Source organism: Strigops habroptila, chromosome 3, assembly GCF_004027225.2.
Source record: "Strigops habroptila isolate Jane chromosome 3, bStrHab1.2.pri, whole genome shotgun sequence".
Taxonomy (NCBI): Eukaryota; Metazoa; Chordata; class Aves; order Psittaciformes; family Psittacidae; genus Strigops; species Strigops habroptila.
The window spans coordinates 51,056,853-51,081,826 of NC_044279.2; the positions used below are offsets into that span (position 1 = coordinate 51,056,853).

The window sequence follows — 24,974 nt, forward strand, 5'->3', positions numbered from 1 at the left end:
ACTTAAAGTGTATGTGATACTACAGCCTCTGGTTCACTATCTTCTACTAGCCCAAAGTCACACCATTCAGTCTCACAAAATAGCACGCCAAAAATCTCACCCTGACGAGGCCCATCTCGGTTGGTTGATTCTGACAGGCTAGGAGTAAACAGACAAACAGTGTGCTGAAAACTGGGGGCGCTTTGCAACATAAGTGACTCACAGTATTCCATCACGTTTGCACAGATCTGCCAAAAGAAAACGACAGCATGTCACTTATGCTATCTACAGGCTCCAGAGCATTAACTTTTAAACGGATAAATGTCAATAAACAACATGTTTAGTTCCCTCTCTCCTCACCAAAATGTGATGATTCAATTTTCTGATCAGTTATAGCCTCTCTTGTATTTCAAGTCTAGAACTTGCAACCTTGCCTCTTTTCCAACCTGCCAGTTAAAATTTCTGGTGAATTTTAAGTCCCCTTTGGCTTTAACTTACTGTTAGCCATTGCCCTCTATACCCAACCTTCCTTTTGAAAATTTCTGATCAGTTTAAGGTTTCAAAGTTCACAGAATTTGTACCCAAAATGCTAATGGCTGCTTATGAAAATTTAAGTAACCAAATTTTCAAGGTTTACTGTAAATAGAAATAAAATGTGTGATCCTATATGAGACTAAAACCAGTGTAGAGCATTACCACTATTGTATGAAAGCATGACAACTAAACACATTTGCACAGCAGGTAAAACGTCACAATTTGAGACTGAAGGTTCTAACAGCTTCTTGTGTCCTTACCTGTTGCATGGCCAACTCAATTTCATCCCTTTTGTTCACCCTGTCCCCCTGTGAGTTATCATCTTGAAGTTTAAACTGACGTAGTCTTTCTGAACCACCAAACCGACTTAGAAGTCCTAAGCACTGGCGCTGCCAAAAGAAATGAACATTTCAATTAGTATCTCAACAAATGAAGTGCATGATTCTTTTCACTTAAGTGATACGTATCTCTTAAAACACAACAGCAAAAGAGCAATGCAGATAAAACTTTTTGTGAATTATTTTATTAATTATATTAATTAAATTTTTAAAACACGTTTTAACTCACCTTTAATTAATTTAAAGGTTAATGGCACCCTAAAACAGTTCATTGAGAAACAAATGCAATTCAAATGTACACAACTTATGTCTCTTGCAGACTGACTAGCATCAATGACAGTTCAGATTCACCCATTCCCGCTTTCAACACCTTTACCTATATAGACAAACCAACAAAATCTGGATATGAAGATAATAAACTCCATAAAAATAAGAGTGCAAAAACCAATTCAATAGCTTCATAAAAAGAAGTAGCAATCAATAAATTTGGTTTTAGTTTACATGTGGCATGTTAAGATCACCAAAGTGCCTCAGGCTGCAAGTCAAATTTGCATGGAACAGCAAAAAAAAAAATAGATATTAAAGATTTATTGGTAATTACTTTTGGGGAAGGGTAAAACACTTAAATCCTTTTATTGTAACTGGATAAAAATAACAGGACAAACTAGAGAGAAAAGCTACAATAACAGATGACTGATTCTATAATTCTATGCTGTGATTCTATGATTCACTCAGTTTTGCTCAGAACAGCTCAGTTTTCAAATTAACTAATTAAAATTCCCTACAATTAAAAAAACCCCCAACTTTTTGTTTTTCCACAGGAATTTCTTACTGACACGATTCAGCAGAACACCAAGTAACCCAGCCTTACAGCAATCAGTTACAGCTCGCTACTTTGCTTCAGCCTGGCAGCCTGATAGTTACTATCAAAGTATTCAGAGAACACATCCTTCTCTTGCAACCAGAAGAATTTGGTAGGGCAGACCTTTCTACAAATAGTTTTCAGCTAATGATTTCTTTATGAAAGCCCTTGCACACATGACCCACAAAGCTTCAAAAACATTGCTGGATGCTGAATGCTGAGCTGTAAAGAGGTCTGCAATGCTAGCTTTCGAGTAAGACTTTATCTTGGCTTTCATTCTGGTTTCCAAGTCAGGGTTATTTTTAAAAGGGAAGGAAAGGAATAAAACAGCAGCATGTCTGATATTCCAAATTGCTGAGCTGGAGACATGCTTGTAGCAAAAGTGGCAACAGAGTATTTCTGCATTACTTCACATGCTTTGGTGTTAACCTCAAATTCTTCTCCTCCACATAAGATGAATCATAAGCCAGGGAGGGAAACAAAGTTCCTGATGCAAATCGGATGTTGCCAAATGCTATTTTTTTCTACTTGGTTGGAAGAATAAAAAGAAAAAAGAAAAAAAAAAACCCGAAAAAACCCCAAACCACCAAACACACACAGAGCACACAAACCACCATATCACACACAATCCAGCTCTACCCCGCCAAACCACCATGGTGGAAAACATCCCTTCCATACTGCTACTAGTCAAAGTACAAAACCAGGAAGAAACTCATCTACATACACAATTCTAAAAGGACAAGTGTTAAATATAAAACTTTATTACCTGAAATCGGCCTATATGTCCTTGTAGCTCCATCTGCACCCCTTCATTAACATCAATGTCCAGCTCACTTAGCACTCCTGATAAAAGATACAGGCATTAACTGTTGTTGTTCGGGTTTTTTTCCTTTCAAAATAAAAAAGATTTGTGCAGTACATACATTTAAATATTGGCATTGATCAGAAAAATTTCAGCAAGAAATACAACTTATAGTTTGCACACTGTTTGAGGAAAACATTTAGATATGAGAACAGCTAATAGGAGATGCACAACAGTGTAGCTTACTGTTCTGCTAACTAATTAAAAGGCGGAGGGAGGAAGGAAGGGAGGTCAGCATGAAAATTGTAGCTGTTGTGCAAAGCCCAGTATATTGTAAGCAAACAAACATTTGGGCTCAACCTACAGCTTTGCACTCCTTTCTATTCTAGTCAGACATCTCTCTTGAACAAAGAAAGCCATTAAATTAAAATAGAGAGGTTATTGTGAAATGGTAAGCAAGTTTTCTAGCACACAGAAGAAATCACTATATCCATCACAATAATTGTTAGTCCTCTGTGAAGATAAGACACCCATGAGAGAAATGTTAGTATGCTAATCCACAGTGCTTCTTCCTGAAAGCTTTCTTTTTTAAATAAATAAAATTGGAGAAGACATTAACAAAGATATGGGTATGCAGACAATTTTCTCTCTTCATTTCCTCACTCATAGAATTTGCTGAATGAAAATTCTTTTTAAGATACCACATGCACTTTGAACACTACTATTTGCAGGTCATGTCAAAGACAAAAATACTTACTGACATGTAGCACAATGAAAAGAAAATGGGAAGTCAAATGCATGCTGATAAGGGCACTTTGTCCACTGCAAATCCACCATACTTACTTCAAGAACAATTACTTAGCATTTTTTCATTTTCCCCAGAGCTATACATGTTAAGAAAATTCTGTACTGGAGTAGGTATTCCCTTATATGTCTTACAATTTCTTTATAGAAAACAAAGCCTGAGATTCATGCAGATGGGGCAAAGAGATTTCAAAACTGCAGTTCCTACCAGGCAAAGCTGCCTTGCTGATTATTCCTGTCAGGGAGGCCAGCTCCTGGAGAGATCCAACACTAACATCTTGACACCTCAGGATTGCCTGAATAGTATCTGAATGGGAAATTAAAAACTGCAAAACCTGTATCACGAGAAGAAAAGGGAAAATATGAACAACCCACAATTTAGCAGAGAGGATGCAATGCTTTTTTCTTTTGGAGAATTTTAAAGTGATCTCCCATACCGGTGAGGATGGGATTTTAAAAAACACTTACTTTCAGAGCAAAAGGACATGATTTCTTTGAATGAGCAGTAGCAGTGATACTTTAGCATCTTTGGGAACTTACCTGTCCCGCTGCTTGCAGGTGTTGTGCCATGCTGGATGTGAGGATCACTTGGCACAGTTGAAGAGCTGGAAGAAGAATCTGGCGATAACGTTCCACTGGAGCAGGAATGAAGACAGGGGGATCTCTCATGCCATACATTCTTAGGAGGTTTAAAAAGAAGAAAGAAAAAAGATAAATAATGCAAGAAAAGTGAAGCCCACTAGTGAGGCAGAGCCTCAGCCTGCAATCGCCCTCATGAACCTGCAAACATTTGTATTTCAATAACAGATCTGTACTTGAACTGAGTTTATATTGGAAAAGCAACACATTTATGATACATAGCTGCTGCAATTTGCCTAGAAAGCTGCTGCCAGGCATTTTCTCTAAGCAGAGAAAATTACTTCTTTGTACTACACTACATTAAGTCAGATTACTTCGTGGTAGAAATATGACATCTGTTTACTTATATATAAAACTAAATATTCTCAAATACTTTAGGAAGAGGTGTGCTTAAACTAAAGCAACTGATAAACACAGTCCTCTACAAAAGCCCTGTAGGTTTCTTACAATCTTATACACCTCATTGGCACTTTTAAACTGAGTACTTGTCTAAGTCTGGAATTTTTCCACAGTGTTTGAACCCCCATTATGTTACTAAGAACTGTAAATTTAAAGCAACGACTGAGGTTTGAAAGCAACCAAAGTGATTTCCCTAATTACACATTTTCCTTCTCTGAGATCTCTCAGTCATCTCACAATGACTAACAATGTGGAAACACATCAAGAAACTTGTCAAGCAACACATAACTGTGATTTTACTGGGTTTTTTTTAACTCATCATGAAACATTTCTGAAATAACATTTACTTCACTGCTCTCTCATTAGTGCTTTATGAGGGAGGACGAACTGTGCACTTTTTGTTCACCAACTGCAAAGTTCCCAAAATAAGTTTACAGTGCAGACTGTTTTTCAAACACCACAGTCCAAATTATTTAACAATAGTAATACATAGACCATTCCTTTCTAAGGTATCAAACAAGTAAGTTTTTACACAGTCTAAGTAACTGGGCATGCAAGTACAACTTCACATTCACTTATTTGGACTTTTTCTCTCAACAAAAGGTAGTTTTAAACTGAACTGATAGGTTAAAGAAACACCCACACACAAAACCAATAACCCCACAAATAATTACTCAAAAGACTTGTGAATATCAAAAGACATCATTTGCTTCCAAGCTTACATTACAATTTCAAAAAAATCAGCTAGGGAATCAACACTTACCCCTGATGGTCTGTTTCAGGTCGCATGTCATACACTTGACACTGCGCCAGCCTCACAATCACTCCAGACCGCAACAGCTCTAATGCCCCTTGCTGACTTTTAGCAACTCTAGTGAGGAATGCCTAGAGAAGAGAAAGATCAGTATTGAAGATGCACAATGAGACTTATGACATCTCTTGGATTTTTAGCATGATTTCAAATAGTAGTATTTTACTAAAATATCTCTGAGTAAAATCAATGTGAAGTATAGACAAACAACTTTTATTTAGAAAAAAAACCAAAACCCACTATGCCACAAAATCATTTCTGAAGTACTATTACCATTTTGGACTCATAGGTGTATAGCGCTTTAAGTAATGGGGGCTGAGGTGTGAGCAAGCTCTGAAGAGTCAGATCATCATCTGCTAGGCTATCCACAAGCACCTTCAGGTAGCCGCTATTGGAGAGATACAACAGCCACTGCTGCTGCTTGTCTACTGAAACAATGCGATCGAGTAAAGCCAATGCCAGCATCTGGGATGAGGGAAGAACAAACAAACAAACAAGCAAACAAACAAGAATAGAAAAATCAAAACATAGTTAAATCTATGAGATCAATGAGATTTTTAACAAATATGAAATGCTAAGCAGTTGCTTCTAACGGTTTCTTTAAAACAGAATGCGTTTCTGCATGAGAATGCAATCCTTTATGCTAAAAATATTGTAAGATTTCTTGATGGTTTAGTATAGTATGAACCAGTTACTTTTCCTCTATTATTAACAAAATATTACAGATATTGTTGACCAATAACTATGCCAAAATATTTTAATGAAGTATTGCTACAAGCGCTATTACTACTTAAGACTAGTTTGCATTCCTATCTACTGAAGTTAATATAAAAAAGTATTTCTTCCTGAAATCACAAGTCTTCCCAAAGTGAGAAAACAAACCAGTAAGTCAACGATTTAAAAATACAAACAAATAAATGTCACAGCAGTTCATGTCTACAGTCTTTTGCAGCAGTGTTTGCTACCCTTTAACAACAGGACACATAGCCTTTTTGAGAAAAGAAGTTAATATAGATGTATGGTCCTACTTTATACAGCTTGAAGGGTAAGTGGGAGGACAGAAACATGAAAGAGATTAATTATCTATAAAAAATGTTCTAGTTCTACCTCATGAAATTTCCCTTCTCTGCACAGTAGTAAGGTGTTCTTTAAACAAACAGAACAGCAATTGCAAAGGATTAGATTGGTTTACCCGGCCTATCTCATGACCATCACAAGCATCACGACAGACCACCTCCATGAGAGCTGCCCCGTAACTCTCAATAGTTGCCATGTTTTCCCGTTGCAATTTACTGAACACATCTTCAGGAGCTGTCAGACGTTCCCACATTGTTTTTTTAGCTGTAAAGAGAAAATAAAACAAAAGATTAAAAATGCAAAGATGGGCAGCTTAGCATCAGCTTAGCTACACTACAGCTGAGGCTACATCCCCCAGGGCATTCTCTATGCCTTGCAACAGAAATGTCCCGAACAATGGACAGGGGTTTTTAATTGAACTGCTTTCCTAAAAATCTACTCTTTCCTGAATATCACACACAGGCCAGCCAGAACAAAAAAAGGTGTGTGCCTGTATACATCCACCACCCTTATAAACAGTACACTTAAAGTAATTCTAAGATTCAGTACATGTAACAGAGTATCTGTTAGGCCTAAGAATTTTCACCAGGACCAAAACACGTAGTTTGAGGGAAGTAAACAAGGTTACTCTAAGTGGGAAACAGCTGAATCCAAAGCCAGTAATAAACTACAAAGGGGTCATAATAAATTAATAGACTGGGGTTTGTTTACTGCTGTAGCTTAAAATGCTGAGTACTAGCCCCAAGTTTGTTTTTCAATCCTTGTCCAAGTTCTAAGATGAATCAATCATTAGAAACACTGATGAATCAAATATTTAAGCCATTAACAGAGAAAACGCGGTATTTACCATCAGCTCTCTTGGTTAAGCAGCAGCTCTGGTTGGCTTATGTTTTGGGGGTAGGGGTGATGCTATTTTGTTTGTTTTCCGCTTCAGCTAAAGGATCCGAAAGAATATGAAGTAATCTGGGGGGGGGGAGGGTTGGTAGGTTGGTTGGGTTTTTTGGGGGGGGAGCTGGTTGGTTTTGGTTTCATTGTTGTTGTTTTCTTTTTTTAACAGGAGCCTATGGTATGAGTGTACGTACAGATGTGGAGGAAATATACTTCTACAGTTGGACCTACTTGAGAACAGTTAGTTACAAGTAATCTCCAGTCCTTTGACAATTTGGTAGCCATGATGCATAGCTTTAAATGGACACAAATGACATATCTTCTTTGATATATTCAAGAATTCTGCTGGAGGTCAGAAATTTAATATCCTCATCCAGAACAATGTATTTTGAATGTGTATGTAGCTAGACGGGTCACAGTAGAGGAAGATTTGTATCATTTAGCATAAGCAACTAATTTCAGAGGCTCTTGGAGCAAGATGATTTCTATCTATATAATCTACCTATTTCCGGAAGACAACTGTATGCAGGAACTGTACTGTTCAGGGTTTAATAACATTTTTTGTTTATTTTCCATAACATGGTTGGACCATACCTGCTTCTAAAGTGTCTGGTTCATCTGGTCTCTGGGCAATCTGCAAATAATAAAGCAGTGATCCGTAAAGGTGCGTCCTCACTCTCTGGAAGCCACCACCTGTTAACAAGAAACACTCACAATTAAAACCAAATAGATGTAAATTCCATAACACCATCTTCCACTGGCACTTAATTTAACTTTCTTATGTCAGTGCTGCCAGAAATGAATAAAACAACTAGATTTCTTAAGTCAGAGTTCTATTGTTTGCATAAAAGTGTAAATAAGTACATTCAACAAGTTAATGCTGTTCCAAAAGCGTGGCAATATGAAATTCTGCTTGTTGTTGAGATTAAAAAATAATAACAATATGCCTTTATTAATTTTTTTCTTGTTAGTAACATCACTTAGATCTATATTAATCATGCTAGATCTACCTAATTGATCATAATAAAAATCTTCACTGCAGTAACAGGAAGCAGCTCAATCTCTCTTTTTACTCTTGGTGGTTGGATTTTCCACATACACACTGAGAGGGTCAACACACCTGTCTTCAAAATGAAATCCAGCAGCTTTTTTAAGATGATGTGGAGGGAGGAGTCACCAATGGAAGCAAAACCCATGGATATGCTCTCAGAGCTAGGTGATGAGGTAAAAGAACCATCCAGCATCAAGGCGTATTGGGATTGTCCTGCCATAGAGAGGGCAAGTGGCTGTTTCTGCTCAGTTTTCATGGACTGGCTCAGGTGAGCAGTCAGGGTGAACACAGCCCCTGCCACCACCGGCATCAACTCCTGAGCTGCATCATCATCAAGGATCTTAATACAGGAGAAGGAAGGAAAGAAGAACAGAAAAAAAAAAAAAAAAAGAAGAAAAATTAAGAAGTAGAAAAGTGTCTGATTTCATGAGCTATTAAAGCAATTAATTTAGCTTCTCAACTGTTTCATTTACGTATGCCTAAGGATTTCATTAACATGTCACTATTTAACACACATCAAAATCATTAGTGTCATAAACTTGTTCAGAAAGATGAGTTGAACACATTTTAATTGAGAAGATCATTAGTATTCTGGGGTTTATTTACACAAGTCACAAGCAGGATGATAATTAAATCTGGATGGGGAAAAGGGAAGAAATGCGCTGACATTTGAGTTGTTGTATTAGTAAAATATCTAAACCTAAGCTAGGGAAAGAACAACTGACACCCTCTTGGCTCTACAGCTATTTAAGAAAACTATTACTATTAAAAATGTGAATATGTAATTTCAAAAACTCAAGGGGTGAGCATCAAAGAAGCATTTAAGACAACGTGGAGAAACACTAACGAGAAGGTAGCACATACTATTCACTTCATCATTTAAAAGGTAAACCTGGTACCTTTATCACTGACACTCAAGGAGCTTTTCTTTTAAGCAATATAGTCATCTAGTACAGTAACTGAATTGTTTTCAAGAGACAATAACAGTAATTTTATTCTCAATTTAACAAAAATCTACACTGAAGTATTACAGAAAATTAGAGTCTGAAATTTCCACTCTGTAAAGATTTTGGGAAAGAAAAATTCCTTTGGCTAGTAAATGCCTCCCTTGTTTCCCTTTTTTTGTAATTTTGTCGACATAAAAAACAAAACCAGGACCCCACTAAAAAAGGTTTTAGGTAACTCCTACAGAAGAAAAGAAACCCAATGTAAATAGCAACAACAACAAACCCTCAAATGGTTAATTTTTTCTTGAAAAAAATACAACATTTCAATATCTATTTCTGAAAACACAACTCGTCTAATCAGGAAAACTACAAACAGCACAGCTCTTACAATAAATAAATAAAACAAACCATAACGCCCCAGCAGTCTAAACAACGCAAGGACCTTTCATTAAACTTTGTCTTTGAGAACGGCTGGCTCAGTACTAACTGCCTAGTCTCTCAAAAATTATCAGCAGTAAAACATTTAGACTCCCAATATTTTAAGACAAAGCAAACTCTCCCATTTCCAAAAGTCCTTCTAATTGTAAAATCTTTATTTTTTCTACTGTGAAGCTTCATTCCACTCATTTTTCAAAAGAAGCAGCAGTATGATTTGCAGTGAGTCTAAACACAGTTGCAGTTCTGTCTGCTTTCATCCTTCCAGTGAGTTCTTCTATGTTCCTCATCAAAACGGGCTGTTTCCTTTTCACACACCCTTTCCAGACTACGGTCATACCAGATTATACTGAAATGTCTTTTAAATTTGTCAATATATGGTTCATAGTTCAACAGTAGCTATGGAAGAATACTGAGTATCCCCTCTGTCCACAGCGCATTCAACTTCAGCACAGTAACAATCAGAAAACTAAAAAGAATACTAGAAGCAGACAAATTTTGGAGGGATCACAATCAAGAATGCTACTTGATAAGTAATTTCTGTCACGTAAAAAGATACGGCAACAAATTTCAAGGAGATGGTTGATTTCCGGTACAAAATTACCTTGTCATGAACATCCTGCAATAGTTCACGGATAATCAGTTGCCTGTCCTCAGCCTGTATGAGATCCTGGGGGCAGGCAGTGAGTATGATTTCTACCAGTTGTCTCCATGACTCCAGAGCATGCCTCTTAGCATGGAGGCACTGCAGCAGCTTGTTCCGCTCCACTACATAATGCAATATAGTGTTGATCTCCTGAATACCAATGACAAAGAAGTTGAAATAAAATAAGTTAATGGCAAAGACAGATTTCAGGATGACAATTTTATCTACTAGTAATAATCTTTAGGAGGTGGGGGGAGGGTAAGGTTTCAGCATCTCAGAAACAAGCTGCTATTAATGATTTTAATAAGATAGGCCAATCCATTTCTGAGCAGCTTTTCACAAGGCCTTTCCATCATGAATGTCTCATGCTTGGGGGAGGGGGGGATGTGTATGGAAATTAAACAGGGAAATTCTTTTCTAACATACACTTGAAAATCAAAACAAAAACAAATGTGAAAAATCTCTTTGTGCCTTTTCTTTGTATTTTAGCCTGACTCATTTCTCCTTCATCCTTCAACTTTCAAATCCATTTAGACAATTTCATCTAATTTAAAAGATGTCAGGAAGTACAGAAAATAATTAAGCTCTGTGTTCAGTGAAACTATAGCTGTGCAGAAGAAAGAAAAAATAAATCAGCATTCCCTGAGCCCAGTGTGGCTGCTACACTCTGCACTTATGAACAGCCAGTCTTAACATTAGTATGTACTTCTTTCTGTTCGGTGAGGTGGGAGCTGCAATTATCAGCAATGGCAAGGGAAAAGGTCAAAGAAAAAAAGACTCCAGTTCTGCTATTTATGGAACAGTATGTTAAGACATAATTTATCTTACCAAATTTTTAATGTCTTTTTTTTAATTCTTTCAGGAATTACTAACTCAAAGTTAGGGCTCAAATCCACAAGCTTTCATGGTAAAAAGCTTACTGCTTGACAGTAAATGAAATCCACCAAGAACAACAACAAACAGTATTTACTCTTCCTATACTTACCTCCATAAATAAAGGCCTCTGGCCTATTGCTGCCATTCCTTGAAGGGCATTGATTTCTGCAACCAGAACTCTGTGAAGGTACTGAAATTAAAAAGTTAAAAAAGAAAGTGTAACGGTGTTGTGGAACGAAGGAGAGAATTGGGTAAAAAACCCTACTGTGTCTCCTCCCAGCTTCTTGTGCACCCCAGCCTACCTCTTGGTGGGGTGGTATGAGCAGCTGAAAAGTCCTTGATTTAGTGTAAACACTACTTAAAAACAACTAAAACATCAACGTGTTATGAACATTATTCTCATCCCAAATCCAAAATACAGCACTACACCAGCTACTAGGAAGAAAATTAACCCTATCCCAGCTGAAACCAGGACAAATGACAAGGAACATGTATTTGTCTCTCCTCGAAGTATTTAGAATATGGATACATAATGACAGATGCAAGCAAAGGACTGAGATTCAAACAAGTTTTACTCTTTTTTTTTTAGGTTTCTCCCATACTTCATTCTCTAACTGCAGCACTTTTAGCTGTCTAGTCTCTCTCCCTACTCGCTGCACTTCTCTTTTTTGCACTTACTCATTTCCTTCTGGTCCTAAGTTGTTCTGTCCTTTCATGAGCTCTTCTAACAGATCACACTCCTTTTTCTCTTCAACCTCCACTATAGTCTTCTGGCACAGAAGGAAGGGTTTGTTTCAAGTCTAAAACAAATTTTCCAGTACAGAATAGCTGGTTCCAAATAAGGAATAGCTGCATTCCTATCACCATAATGATAAATTTTACTTTACATTCTGCTCCTGCTCTGTCTCTTGTCTCTCAGATGACAAGTTTTTCAGGACTATTATCATACACTTGTCAAGTACCCATCACAACGTGGTACTATCTTAACTAAAGCCTCTAAGAACTACTGCAGTATACAACAATGTTGTGTATGTAATTGTGTACACATATGTAGTACTACACGATTGTGTATACTGGAGATCAACTAAATATGTAAGGTAGATGTCATATCTGCAATATCACTTAGGTGTTACAAGATGGGAAAAATAATAAGATAAATATTTCCTGAAAGCGTCTTAAACTGATGCATCTGTCTAGTGCAGACAAGAAATCAGTGTGTGCAATGCAGAAGAAATAAACTAATCCACACAGTTTGCATAAATTATGCACATATCTGAAACAGGTACACTTTTTATCTGAAAGCAATTTTCTAAGTATTATTAATTCACTGATCATTTTTATTAAGGTATAAAATAGCACATTTGAGACCACAGACCACTGCACACCTTGACATTGCAGACCACTTGCCCACGTGCATTCTTGTGCTCACAATTAGCAATGACTTGCTCAATCTGACCCCGGTCAAAAAAATCCAGTTGTAAAGGCTCTGGTATGTCCTGACTGAAGTCAATTGAATCCAGGATACTTAAGATCTTCCTGCGTACTGGAAATGCAAATGAATTCAAACTGTATTCAGCAATATCAAGGGGAAAACAACAAAAATTCACAATAGAAGCCTAACTTACATTTGTAAATCCAATCTTAATGTGTAAAATTTCAAAACAAAACATTAAATATTCAGAAAGTGCTATCAATCTATACAAGGGGTTTAAAAACATTTTCTAGAGCCTTAAATTCTGTGTTACACTGCATCATTCTCCTGTTATGTATGCATGTAATCCAATATTTAGAAATACAAGATTCAAATTTCTTCTAATTAAAAGCAGGTTGGTTTTCAATGAGAACCACGCAGTCTTTCGTTGAGACTCAGAAACATTGTAAGGAATCTGAAGTTACTTAGCTTTTATACTCTTTGCTAAAGCTAAACATGTGTAGCTTTAGCAACAGTCTCACTGTTACAGACTGCAACCCTGCCATGCTGCCCTTCCACAGATACTTAAACACAGACTCTTCTAACTCCCTTTCCAGTTCAGAATTTTCCACTCATTCCAACCATCTACATCAAGATTCTAAAATTAATTTTTTATTTACACTAAATAAAATTGTTCCAGGTACTGCTGCTGTTTAGAAAGTCTATTATTGTCTTTTTCAAAGTGTTCCTTCTAAAGTTGGCCCTCCCCCTATTCAGAAAAACTTTACTGAGAAATAATCGACAGTCATAATGTTTACCTTTGGAAGCAGTATCAAAGTGGAGAAACCCACTGACTGATCGACTTTCATCTTCCATTCCTCCTTCACCATCAGCTGAACGTAATGAAACATAATAAGTAATTTTTTAAAAAAATACCACCTACTATATTAATACTGAAAAAGACAGAGAGAGCACACGCTGACAGGCCCTTCACATGAAAGTCTTCTAATCCAGCTTTGATTCTTAATAAAATGAAAACAATACTTATCTCACAGAAGTTGGCCAATTATCAGATACAGATTAGACAGTACTAGAAATGCCTAAAAGGACATCCCACCCTCCAGTATGAATAATGCAGTTGGATGAACACTGTAAAATAAGTAGGGTATTTAGACACAGTTTCCCATACTAAGATGTCCACAAAGATGAAAAGACAGTGTTCAGACCTATAAAAGTGAGGGAAAACACCATATTGCTGCAGCCCATTATCTTCTAGTTTTTCTGCTTATTTTCTTCATGTAAAGAGTTTTATTGCCATGTGTTTCTATTCCCATTGATTCACTTTTTCTCTGCTCTGAAACTCTGAAGTCTTGCCTTGTTATTTAACGTTGTATTTTACGTCATATTGGGATGAAATATGCTTTTTGTGATGTTATAATGTCAAAAGCCAAACTGACCTCTAGCTACTATCTACTATCTGAGAGAGGGTTGGAAATGTGTAACAGACAGACCGAAGTTAGGACTGAGAAAACTTTGTCTAAAACCATTTACTAAGGAAGACCTTCCACCTCTACACAGTAACAACACACCCTAATTTCTCTCACTTTAGAGTCTAAAACACCATTACCTTTCTTTCCATCTCTCCAGTGGCAATTCCAGACCTGATACCACAAATGAACTGTCACAAGCTTACAGAGAAAAAAATAAAGCCTCTCACACTTGCATTTATTCAAGCTTATTTACCCTCACAACAAATTCCTCTTACCCAAGTATGGTTTCACAGGCATGTCATCAAGCAGCAGATGCAGCAGTCTCTGCGTGTGGGAGCGCTGGCGGTTCAGCGATGTCACTCGCATTTCTATGGCTGCAGTCTTCATCAGCCAAGACATTTGGTTCAGTGTTGAAATCTCGTGTTCTGGGTGGAGATAAGGAAACAGTTACAAAATTGAACATAAATAATATTACTTACTCCATAGGAAAACATTTTTAATTTGGGAAAGGTTTTAGAGGATGTTATTACTTGTTATTTGCTCACCATTTGTTTATGGGACAAAATGAACATGTGGTTATTGTGAAAACAAATCATATGCACACATGCAATTAAGAGTATACACATACACAAAAAACTTGGATATAACCTGTACTAACAGTCATTGTGGAGAGTGCAGTGCTTCATGAGCAAATAGGGTCAGTTACAATTTCAGTGAAAAACTGAACTACCCAAAATGAACTACAACTTTCATCAAAGTTGATAAGGCTTGAATGTAGGTCTCCAAGAATCTTCGTATTCTATATTCATCTAATTTAGATTCTTAAGTTACAACAGAATCATCTAAAGTGCTTTAACCATGCTGGATACATGTATTCGAATGCTAAGTTTACTATCATTTAACAAAGGATTAGTGGTCAAGCATCTGACAAAGTGAATAAGTACATTTATTCAGCTTAAGACACCTGAGAAATGTTGTTCTGAGACATTAAAAACACATCTATTAGCTTAAAAATTAATGCTGTCACTAAATAAAGTTACTTTATTCAAAGGAAAGGAAGACACAGATTGTTATAACCACCAGCCTTCTGTTCCTTCACTTCTTCAAGCATTCTTACTTTTCAAAAATATTTTGTTCTGTAGCATAATCTAACAAAGCTAAAATGATAACTGAAATATCAATTTGGTTTTGCTTCTGTAGACTTGATGCATTTGAAAACTTAGCATTCTTTTACAAAAGTTCAGTGCTAACAATCTAAACTTTCTAAACAGCAGAGTTTAATTTCTACAGAATTAAAAGGTTAGCAGAGGCAATAATTAATTCAGTTTAGTAATGCTGTGTTTCTTCTGTGTTCCTAGGGAGTCAAAAGATAAATTGGATTTTAAACATGTACAATCTTATCTTAGTATAAAATTACCTTTGACAGAAAACGGCAAATACTGCAGCTGAGTGAATAAGAAATCCTGGCTGGTCCTCAGGTATCTCATAGTTGGACCTGATGTGTCAGAGCATGCACACAACTGATAGATCACCTGACAACCAAAGACAGCAGATAGCCATTTATGGAATTTACTTTAAAAACAAACTAACTACCAAATCAAAATACGCATAACACTGTTTTACTGCTCAAATATTATTACCTGTATTTACAGTAAGTTTTCCACTCCAAAGCTGAACATATTATGTATAATAGACATTGAATTATGGCATTAAAGGAGTACCAGTTTGTGGATGATTCCAATGGCTATTTGCTCACAACATGACCCTATGTAAGTCTTTCTGTTTGCTCAGTTCACTTAAAACTGAATGTCTTTTTCAATCTCCAGGTTCACCAAGACAGGAAATATAATCGGTTTTTTTTTTCCTCCTTCTGCAGCATGGCCTCTTTCACTTTTAATAGTGTTTAAAATCCTTTCTAGCTTTCACAGATTTTCAACATGATATAGGTGTGTAATCATATGGCTATATGATCTAAAGCTAAAAATCAGCTACCTTGCACATACGTCTAATTCAGCTGTCTTCCCCATCTCATCTCCTTAGACATAGATAGGTACATTCTGTCACTGCTACAGAATAAAGAGAAGAATTTTATTGCCTTATTTGGAACTATTTGTTATCTGACTCGCTGGCAAACTGCAGTTCCAAAATTAAAAAAAAAAATAAAAAAAAAATTGGTATATGGTCACAACAGATTCAAGGCCTTGCCAGAAACTTTTAGAACATTAGTTATATGAGTATATCCCACTTCAAAATGCTGACATGAATGCAGATTCTTTATTTTCTCAGCTGCTAGAAGAGAATACTTTTTCACACAGGAAAAGGTAGAATAGAAAGAGTTCAAGGTATATAAAAACCTGACACATGCATCTTAAAAATGAAACAATTATCAAAATCAACAGCGATCTGTGTTCACCAACCAAGAAGTAGCTAATCTTATTTAGAGCCTATTTTCACTATAAGTAAACAGAAAATACGCTGAATACCTGGTAACAGAGTTCTGCAAGATGAGGAGATTCCTGAACTGCTGTAGGCCCATTCCTTGTTTCAGTACCCTTCTCTAGTATGTTCAAAATAGCATGAAGGCAAGTGCGCGGGCAACCCAAGACACCTTAAAATAGAAGAGTAATTTCTTAACATTCTGGATCTTACTAGCCCCACAGCAAATGTAGGTTAGTACACAGAATTACAGAAGCTAAATTGTTCAGATACCTTGTGCTGCACTATACTGCTCCACAGAGCTGCAGCAAAAATACCTGGCCGAGTTTTTTTCTCCATTAATTAAAATGAAAGAAGGAACTGTGTTTCAGCAAAATTCTAATGAAAACCTTTACTGTTAGCCTGCAGGCTTCTGAGATGCTGGTGAAAGAGGATAAATTATGCAATCAAAACTTGAGAAGTTTTCCTTCAGTTCTATGAAAAAAAAGATTCAATTATTCTTTAATATTCTGCATGAAAATACAAATTCTTGCTCTTAAACTTTTAACTGAATACTCAGTTGACAATTTCAAAGAAGAGCTTTAAATTCCTGTCTTTATTTTACAATTACAGCCATTTTATGACTAATGCTCCTAGAGGCACCTGATACTGCAACCAAGGGGAACGGGGAGAAGATTTTAATACTGAAGTCAAAATCCTGTCTTCTTGCTTTCTTCCTTTAGCCAATTAATTCTTTAATCAACCCAGAAAGATGTCCTGAAGCAGTAAAGGCATCAATAATTGCAGTTCTTACAGGGGAAATCATCTTCTCTGTTTGGCACATATAATTTATGCTTTAGTAGGAAATTATTATCTCGTGGCAAATGGCTTATGGTCATTATTTTTTCACATTATGAATGGGATAATTCAAAGAGGTGCACATGGCTCTCTCATGGCTTTGAGACAAAGTCCCCTATCACTGACCTAACATATGAGAGCCTGTAAAATTGTGTGGGTGCAGATGAGTTACCTGTATCATTTAACTATGGAATTTCAAAATACCCAAAACATGAACCGCAATTGAAAGCTCCTTTGCAGATGAAAAAAATAAGCTGGCATCTATTTTTCATCTTTCTGATATATCAAATAACTTTAAGACTTCTTTCCCCTACCCTAGACCCTCCCCCCCACAAAATCCAGGTCCTATCTACCCTTCATTTATAACTATGAAAGACCAAAAATTGCTGGGCCACAGCATCCAATATAAACCTAATGAGAAATATTTTTCTCTAAGTAACTAAAATTAAACGTTTGTTCAAACATGTTCATATAAAACATCCTTTAAAACAGTTGAGAAAATCTCAAACTTTAGATTAGAAGGGATTCCATGATGTCTGAACTCCAAACTACTGCTCAGTTACGATATCAGACCAGATTGTTCATGGCTTTATACAGCTGGGTCTTGAATACTTCCAAGTATGAAGACTCCTTGACCTCTCTGGCCAACCCACTCCAAGCTTCACTGTCTTCATGGTGAAAAAGTTTCTACGATATCCAGTTGGAGCCTCTTGTTTCAACTTATGCCCACTGTCTCTCCCTGCCACACACCTCTGAAGAGTCTGGCTTCATCCTCTCATTAACCTCTTCGTAGGTATTCAAAGACTACTATTGGGTTCCCCCAAAGCCTTCTCTTTTCCAGGCTGAAGAAGTCCCACTCCCTCAGCTTCTCCTCATAGGCTCAGCGTTCCAGCCCCCTGACTAGATCTGCTGAACTTGCTCAAGTTTACCAATGTCTGTCTTGTACTGAATACAAGTTAGAAGCTGAGGAGGCAAACAAAACACATACTAACATACTATTTTTCTCACCAATACAAGAAACATTACGAATGTCACTTCTGTTGCTTTAAAGTTCATATTACCATATATATATTTATACATATGAATATATATTAATAGATACATCTATTTTTATATTTGTTATATTCATAATTACTATAAGTAAATAGACATAAATATAATGAATATATTATTAGTATATAAAGATATTAATAAAAAGTTTTCTTCTACAATGTTAAACAACAAAACTTTTTCTTCCCTATAATTAATTTTAAACAGGAGTTTGTGGAGGGTCAGGATAGTAGTCAAGTAGTACAACTAGTTCAAAGTCACAATCTGCTTTGTAGATTCCCATGTTGTCTTATAGAAGTACTTCTTGAATCATCAAATCAATTTCTTTATACTATGAACACAACCACAGTGCATAAAATAGTAAATAAACTAATGTTTCACATCTAAATTATCATTTCTCCCTACAACTTTAATTTCAAGTCTGTTCCAAAATCCAATTTAAACAAAGGATCAAATCCTGATGCTGTTTAAATGCTGCATTTGGTAGCAACATATCTTTTAATTTAGCTTTTGAGGATCTGAAAAAGGCCTGTTTTATTATTCTTAACATGAAGAGGAACTGCTTCTCCCCACTAATTTTCCAATCAATATTCTCAATGTTGGTAACAAAACGGATTAAATGCCAGATCAGCATTTCCTCTTCATACCTGGATCTTGCAGATTTGTGGTGCTGACAGGTTTCTTCAGTTCATATCCCAGGAGATACAGAGCAAGGCTGGGAGGACTACACTCCAGAGAGGTGATAAGGAGATTCAGAATATGGATCCTTGTTTCATGATGGATTCGTGCCTGCTTCTTTTCAGACTCCAGCTCTTGAGTAAAAAAAAAAAAAAAAAAAAAAAAAAAAAAAAATAAATAAATAAATAAATAAAAGAAGAAATCCATTTAATGGAATAACCCTCAGAGCCTTCTAGTTAAATAGAAGAAAGCAAAAGCACCAATTTTTATTAGTATAAAGGGATACGAGACCAAAATTTCAAATTACTCTTAATACAGCTTTAAACAATACATCCAGAGCAATGCTGTCTTCTGCAAACACACTCAGTTTCTAGTTAGCTCATCATACTGTGGACATACATTAACAAGACATTGGTGCTTTTCATTCACTTAAAGGTCCAGTTCTACAGAAAACAACACAAGAAATAGGCTTGCTGACTTAAAAGCACTTTCTTCACCTCTCATTAACTTCATTCTATGCAAAAGACAAGTATATGAGCCATTTCTAAGAAGCCTTTTACATACCCTCATCTGGATTAATTAATTCTTCTGCATCTTCATTGTCCAAACATTCCACAAACCCAGCCATCAGCTTCTGGCTAATACTCTGCATTCAACAACGGAAAGATGAAAATGAAGAGGATTTTAAGTGTATTAAAAAGAATACCTTTCATAACTCCCTGCATATAAGTTAACAGAAGTCCTAGACAAAAATTATATAACCTAGTTAATAAGCAGGAGTTAAGAGTCATAGCTGTTCGAAACATAGGTTAGTAATTAGCCACTGAAAAAAATCTACTCTTGATACATAGGCTAGGTTATCCTCAAAGGTTGAAGACTATGAAGTCAAGAAAAAGTCTTACTATCTCAAAGAACATTGTCCTTTCCCTTCTCGCAAACATTCATGATTTTGGGTTTGGGTTTTTGTTTAGGGTTTTTGTTTTTTGGTTTTTTTTTTTTTTTTCAATTATTGCAGTTGCTTTTCACAGTGCCACAGTAAAAGACTTTTTAGAGGTAAGTAAACATAAGACATATACAGTTTTAATATACTTGATCTAGAACTCTATCCTTTCAAGTAACACTATGGAACACCAGTATTTCTCCACCAGTTTCTCTTTCCAGATCCAAAGAAACCGCCACTTACCTGATCATGTGTGAAATCACCAACTAGCTTTATTTGGATGTTGGAATTATAAGAAATACAGCACAAAATCTTGGCACTTTCAAAAGCCAGTTCAGGATTGCTGTTTCCATGACAAAGATACCTTGAAAAATATAAGATTACCGTATTGAATTGTTGAGAATTTTACTATTTCAAGATGGTAAGGCACAGATGAGAAATTAAACAACATTTAGAACTAAAACATTCACAAATCAAACTACATGAGATAATGCTAAAGCTACAAATAAAATTTCACTCTACATGAAACACTTAACACTCCTCCATCAAAAGAAGGGTAGTAGGCTGAGTAGGGATAGTCATCTCTTCTGGAATTTTTACCATTCTTTTTATCCAAAATCTAGCACAAACACTACAGGGTAAGTTAAAACAACTGGTCACACACTCAAACAAGAAACATGGGGAAAATAACTCCAGATCACACAGAAATGCATGTCACTGAAGAACCAAAACTAGCTAAAATCAACTACTGCATGGATCCAAAATGCGCAAGATAAAAAAAATTAAATGTAAAAGCATCTTAAAAGGCATGCTTTTTTTTTTTAACTATTTGCCAACTACTGTTATGTGAAAAAAGTAATACAATTGAAAGACAAAAACATGTATATAGGAGTTCAATTATTTAGTGCATTCATGGTCAGAATATCACTGCATCTTATCACTGCACTCAATTCCACTATTCATCAGTGTTGGTTTGTCCCTAATGTTACTAGAAAATGAAACAGAAAGTGTCTGTGTGAAGTGGAAATCATAAAAGTTTCACATTTGAAACAGAGTTTCAGGTTACTAGTCTGGTATTTTTAATACAGTAACTAATGGTCAATACTGTAAAACTTATAAGTGCCCAATAGCAACCAAATGAAGTTTTACTCTCCCACTCTGTGACAACCAATGTCTGGGCAAACTGAAAATTATATGCAAGGGAACCACTGCACATAAGGCAACCAGTAAGAAATCATGAGGAGAAAAAAAAAAAAAAATCAGAAAGAAAAACTATAAATACAGATCCCAATCTTGCACTAGACAATACACAGATCATAGCACCTGTGAAGACACCTCCCCCACCAAAAAAAATTTCAAAGATGCTCTGTGCAAAAAGCAGCATTGGATAGTAAAATTAATGAAAGGACCAGGACCCAAACACTTTCTGTGCCTCTGAAACTCCTCCCTTCTCAGTACTTTGCACATACCGAGCGATATTCACCACATGATCTGCTTTTTTAGTGCGAGGATTGATTCCTTGAAGCAGCTGCTCCAATGGTGTGACGATAAGGGAAAGGTGACTCTCCCGCAACAGATCCATAAAAAGATTCTCCTTCTGTAGGGTTAAGTTTAGAAGTGCAAGGCAATACTGCACAGCTTTCTCTAAATGCTTCTTCCCTGCAGTGCACAAACAACAAAGAACCATAAGACAACCAAAGAAGCAGTTAAATAGACTGCATTCATAAACCTCATTCATTGAGCTTTGCACCAAGAAAGAACTTGTCAGTTGTCTACTACTAGGAAAATCCTCCCCAAACCACAATTTTTATATGCAAGAGAAACAACATCACGTTGAAGGTATGTAATGTCGGCTTTAAATCCTACTCAGTGTGCATTTTAACTTCACATGGAAAAAAAATTCTAGGCACATACCAGGAAACGGAGCATAAGTATCAAGCTGCTTAATCCCTTCTTCCAGCAAACAAAAGGACAGTTCCAGCATTGGGGACTCATTCAAGAGATGATACATCAAATTGAATCCAGGTGGTTTGTATGCTATTATTTCTTCTCCTAAACAAAGTAGGGGAAAAAAATTATTATCTAATACAAAAGACTTCCATTACTTTAGCTAGCCTGAGCTACAAAATGTAACAGTCCCTGTCATTGCAAGCAACATCTATACAGATAAAACATACTGCAAAGTCCTCAGAGGTTTTCTTTACACGTAAGCCATTTAGGGAAATTTAAAAGTTTGGGAAGAATTGGCAATTACCAATTCTTTTCAGTACCTAATAGCACAATTTCAATTTCATCCAGTTAAGACTTTCCCTAAGTGGATTTGACCTTGGATTCAAATCAATGATAAGACTTTATACCACACTGGAGCTACATTAAAAGGTTTTGCAAGATTGAAAAGTAACTGGGAGAAGTTTGCATCCCCCCCCAACTCTGTATAAAGACCCTGGATGAGGGAAAAAGCACTTCCAGAAATCAAAGCTGGGAAGGTCCACTGAATCCCTGATGCTCATAGTGTACAGATGCTTGCATGTCTGTTGCAACAGTCTATGCAAAAACAAAACTACTTGCCTAAAATTCAAAGGCCCTCATAAATCAGAAGTCAAGGCTAATGTTTATCTCATCTTCTAGTAAATTATAATTTACTATAAATTCTAGTATAGGATAAAAGCAAGACAGCAGTAAGAATCATTTTTCATATGCAAGTAAGAATGTGGGTGAAGTTTCTTTTTAGCATCAGCTTAAACAATCCCCTTGTCCTTCCATTCACATCGTGTCTGTACTGCTGCCTAAAACACCAATAGACACACCATGCCACTGTGCAGACACACACTGAATCAGTTCAAGAAATGGATCTAGTCAAAAAGATTGAGTTTAACCCATTTTTCCAACATACCACGTAACCCACAAATAATCATACAAGCTGAAAGACTAGCTGAGGACAGGAATTGCTCACGCCAGTTAGGCTGTCAAGAACTGTTTGTCAGAGTACAGGGCACAGAGGCCTCTCTGATTGAGGCAAGCTCACTGGAGAGGTACACCTTAAAGTTGTCATTCACTTATGAAGTGGTTCTTGCAGCTTTCTACTGCTACAAGCCAATCCACAGGCATTCAATGTTAAGAAGAAACTCTGTATTAAAAAAAAATCCTGCAGCCCAAATAAGCCTTAAATTTCCTATAATGAGGCAACTGCCATCTACTTCAGCCTTTTAAAGAACAGTTGTCCAGAATTAAATGACTTCAGATCATAATTCTATTACTACTGTCTGCTCTGAATAATTAATATATGAATAATATTAGAGGATATATCAAAAATACTGACACCTTTAAATTAACCCTGTGAATATTGGTGATTTAGATGGAGACCAAAGAAATAGAGGAAGAAGCCCAAACCCAAGGTGCTTTTTAAGTACCAAATGCTGTTCTTTAATCAAATCAGCAATGCAAGAGACAGAAGTCATCCTCCTAGTAGAGCTATGGAAATAGGAAATAGTGTACATGAAGCCCTACTGACTCAACAACATAACTTCTGATAGCATGTGGATATTTTTTGGATGTTTTTCTATCTTAAAGCCTTGGTCTAGCTTTCTACCAGCCTACTTGCAATATTAAACAAGATCACCAGATAGAGGCAAGAAAGCAAAGCAAGTTACAGTTCTGTTGGTCAGTGAACAAATGAACAAGTTAACCTTGTAACTCCACATATTGGTCCACAAAGTCTTCAAGTTGAGGTTCATAGTCCCGCAGCAATTTGTAAAACACTTCCAGAACTACCTCAGCTACTTCCCACTGTAGGTAACCACAAAATGAGGAAGAAGTCATACACTGATTAAGACTGACACTGCAGCAACAAGACCAGGAAACAAAGAATACAACAGGTAGTGCAGTGATGTACTGGATCACAATTATGGCACGGTTATCTGATTCTGAAATAGTATCCAACAACACTTATAATTCATCATGTCAAATACTGTGAAAGGCCAAGCTTTCTTTCTGAAGTGAAATGCAACACTGAAACAGATTTATTGCCTATTTTAGGCTCTATTAAACAATATACATATCAGTATATTGAAACTACAAGGAATAAAGAGTCTTATTAGGTATGCAGCTAATAACAGATCATTAAAAGCTTCCAAGATACAGTTTAGCATGCACTTTCATCAAAAGTATCATAAAGGAAACTCAAATGCCTTGGTTCAGCAAGTCAGAAATATTCTCTAAGTAACAATGAGGAAAGAACAAATCTGACTCGTAGATTTGGCCATGCGATGCACAGAAGTCATTAGCCATGTAGTAGCATTGCAGATCCTGTATAGCAAATCCAAATTTAGCAAAAATATAAACTATTTTTTATTAAGGATACTTTATACAGGCCCCTTACAAGCAGCCCATAGATCCTGATGACCCAAGAGTTGAAAAATCACCTGTTCACAGAATCAAAACACTGTGAGGTTAACTCTGCTGCATCAAACTTGCACAGCGTCTCAAATAGATCTAAGCCACATCAGCAGCGCCAAATCAGTTTAACTACATTTAAAAAAAAAAAAAAAAAAAAAAATAAGAAGAAGAAAATAGAAAATCAAACAAGAATTACTTTCTCAGCAGCTCTCCGGTAAGCTCTGGTGCGGAATCGGAGAAACACAGAATCCCTGAGGAACTGGAGATAGGGATCAAAGCCTGGTGGACGGAGACCTGCTCCCAAGTTAGAGGGGAATGAACTCTCCACTAGAGTGCTGATGAGTCGACAGAAGGCACGGGTTAAAGGATATTCCTCACATCGGGACTCAATCTCATTCAGTTCAACCTTCCCAAGAGGAGAGCAAAAACAGAGAAAAATCAAAGATTTTGAAGGTGGAATAAACATTTGAGAACAAATACTATAAGGGCATCATCTGTGAATTATTTTACAATGAATTGACTTTGCTGCATTTCTGTCTTATGGTACACCAGAAGCAAAGCAAAAGCAGCAGAGCAACAGTAGTTATTTCAGTTTAGTGATACATTCTTCATTAATTTCTGAGCTACTATAAGATATGACTCAACATTT

At 36.4% G+C, this 24,974-nt stretch overlaps 1 protein-coding gene across 1 annotated transcript in view; it reads right to left on the reverse strand.

Annotated features, from left to right (window-relative positions):
- Positions 1-24,974, reverse strand: part of NUP205 (nucleoporin 205) — a 51,656-nt gene that overhangs the window by 6,193 nt on the left and 20,489 nt on the right. Inside the window, exons 15-38 of the mRNA XM_030478433.1 lie at positions 24,522-24,731; positions 23,617-23,716; positions 21,845-21,982; positions 21,400-21,589; positions 20,174-20,294; positions 19,555-19,636; positions 18,960-19,124; positions 16,473-16,597; positions 15,407-15,521; positions 14,265-14,414; positions 13,318-13,392; positions 12,474-12,631; positions 11,198-11,278; positions 10,171-10,362; positions 8,254-8,524; positions 7,728-7,826; positions 6,361-6,509; positions 5,442-5,633; positions 5,121-5,242; positions 3,860-3,998; positions 3,528-3,654; positions 2,480-2,556; positions 774-902; positions 101-227 (exon numbers count right to left, since the gene is read on the reverse strand). Of these exons, the coding sequence (XP_030334293.1) occupies positions 101-227; positions 774-902; positions 2,480-2,556; positions 3,528-3,654; positions 3,860-3,998; positions 5,121-5,242; positions 5,442-5,633; positions 6,361-6,509; positions 7,728-7,826; positions 8,254-8,524; positions 10,171-10,362; positions 11,198-11,278; positions 12,474-12,631; positions 13,318-13,392; positions 14,265-14,414; positions 15,407-15,521; positions 16,473-16,597; positions 18,960-19,124; positions 19,555-19,636; positions 20,174-20,294; positions 21,400-21,589; positions 21,845-21,982; positions 23,617-23,716; positions 24,522-24,731 (3,334 nt within the window). The remainder of the gene's footprint in view (positions 1-100; positions 228-773; positions 903-2,479; positions 2,557-3,527; positions 3,655-3,859; positions 3,999-5,120; positions 5,243-5,441; positions 5,634-6,360; positions 6,510-7,727; positions 7,827-8,253; positions 8,525-10,170; positions 10,363-11,197; positions 11,279-12,473; positions 12,632-13,317; positions 13,393-14,264; positions 14,415-15,406; positions 15,522-16,472; positions 16,598-18,959; positions 19,125-19,554; positions 19,637-20,173; positions 20,295-21,399; positions 21,590-21,844; positions 21,983-23,616; positions 23,717-24,521; positions 24,732-24,974) is intronic.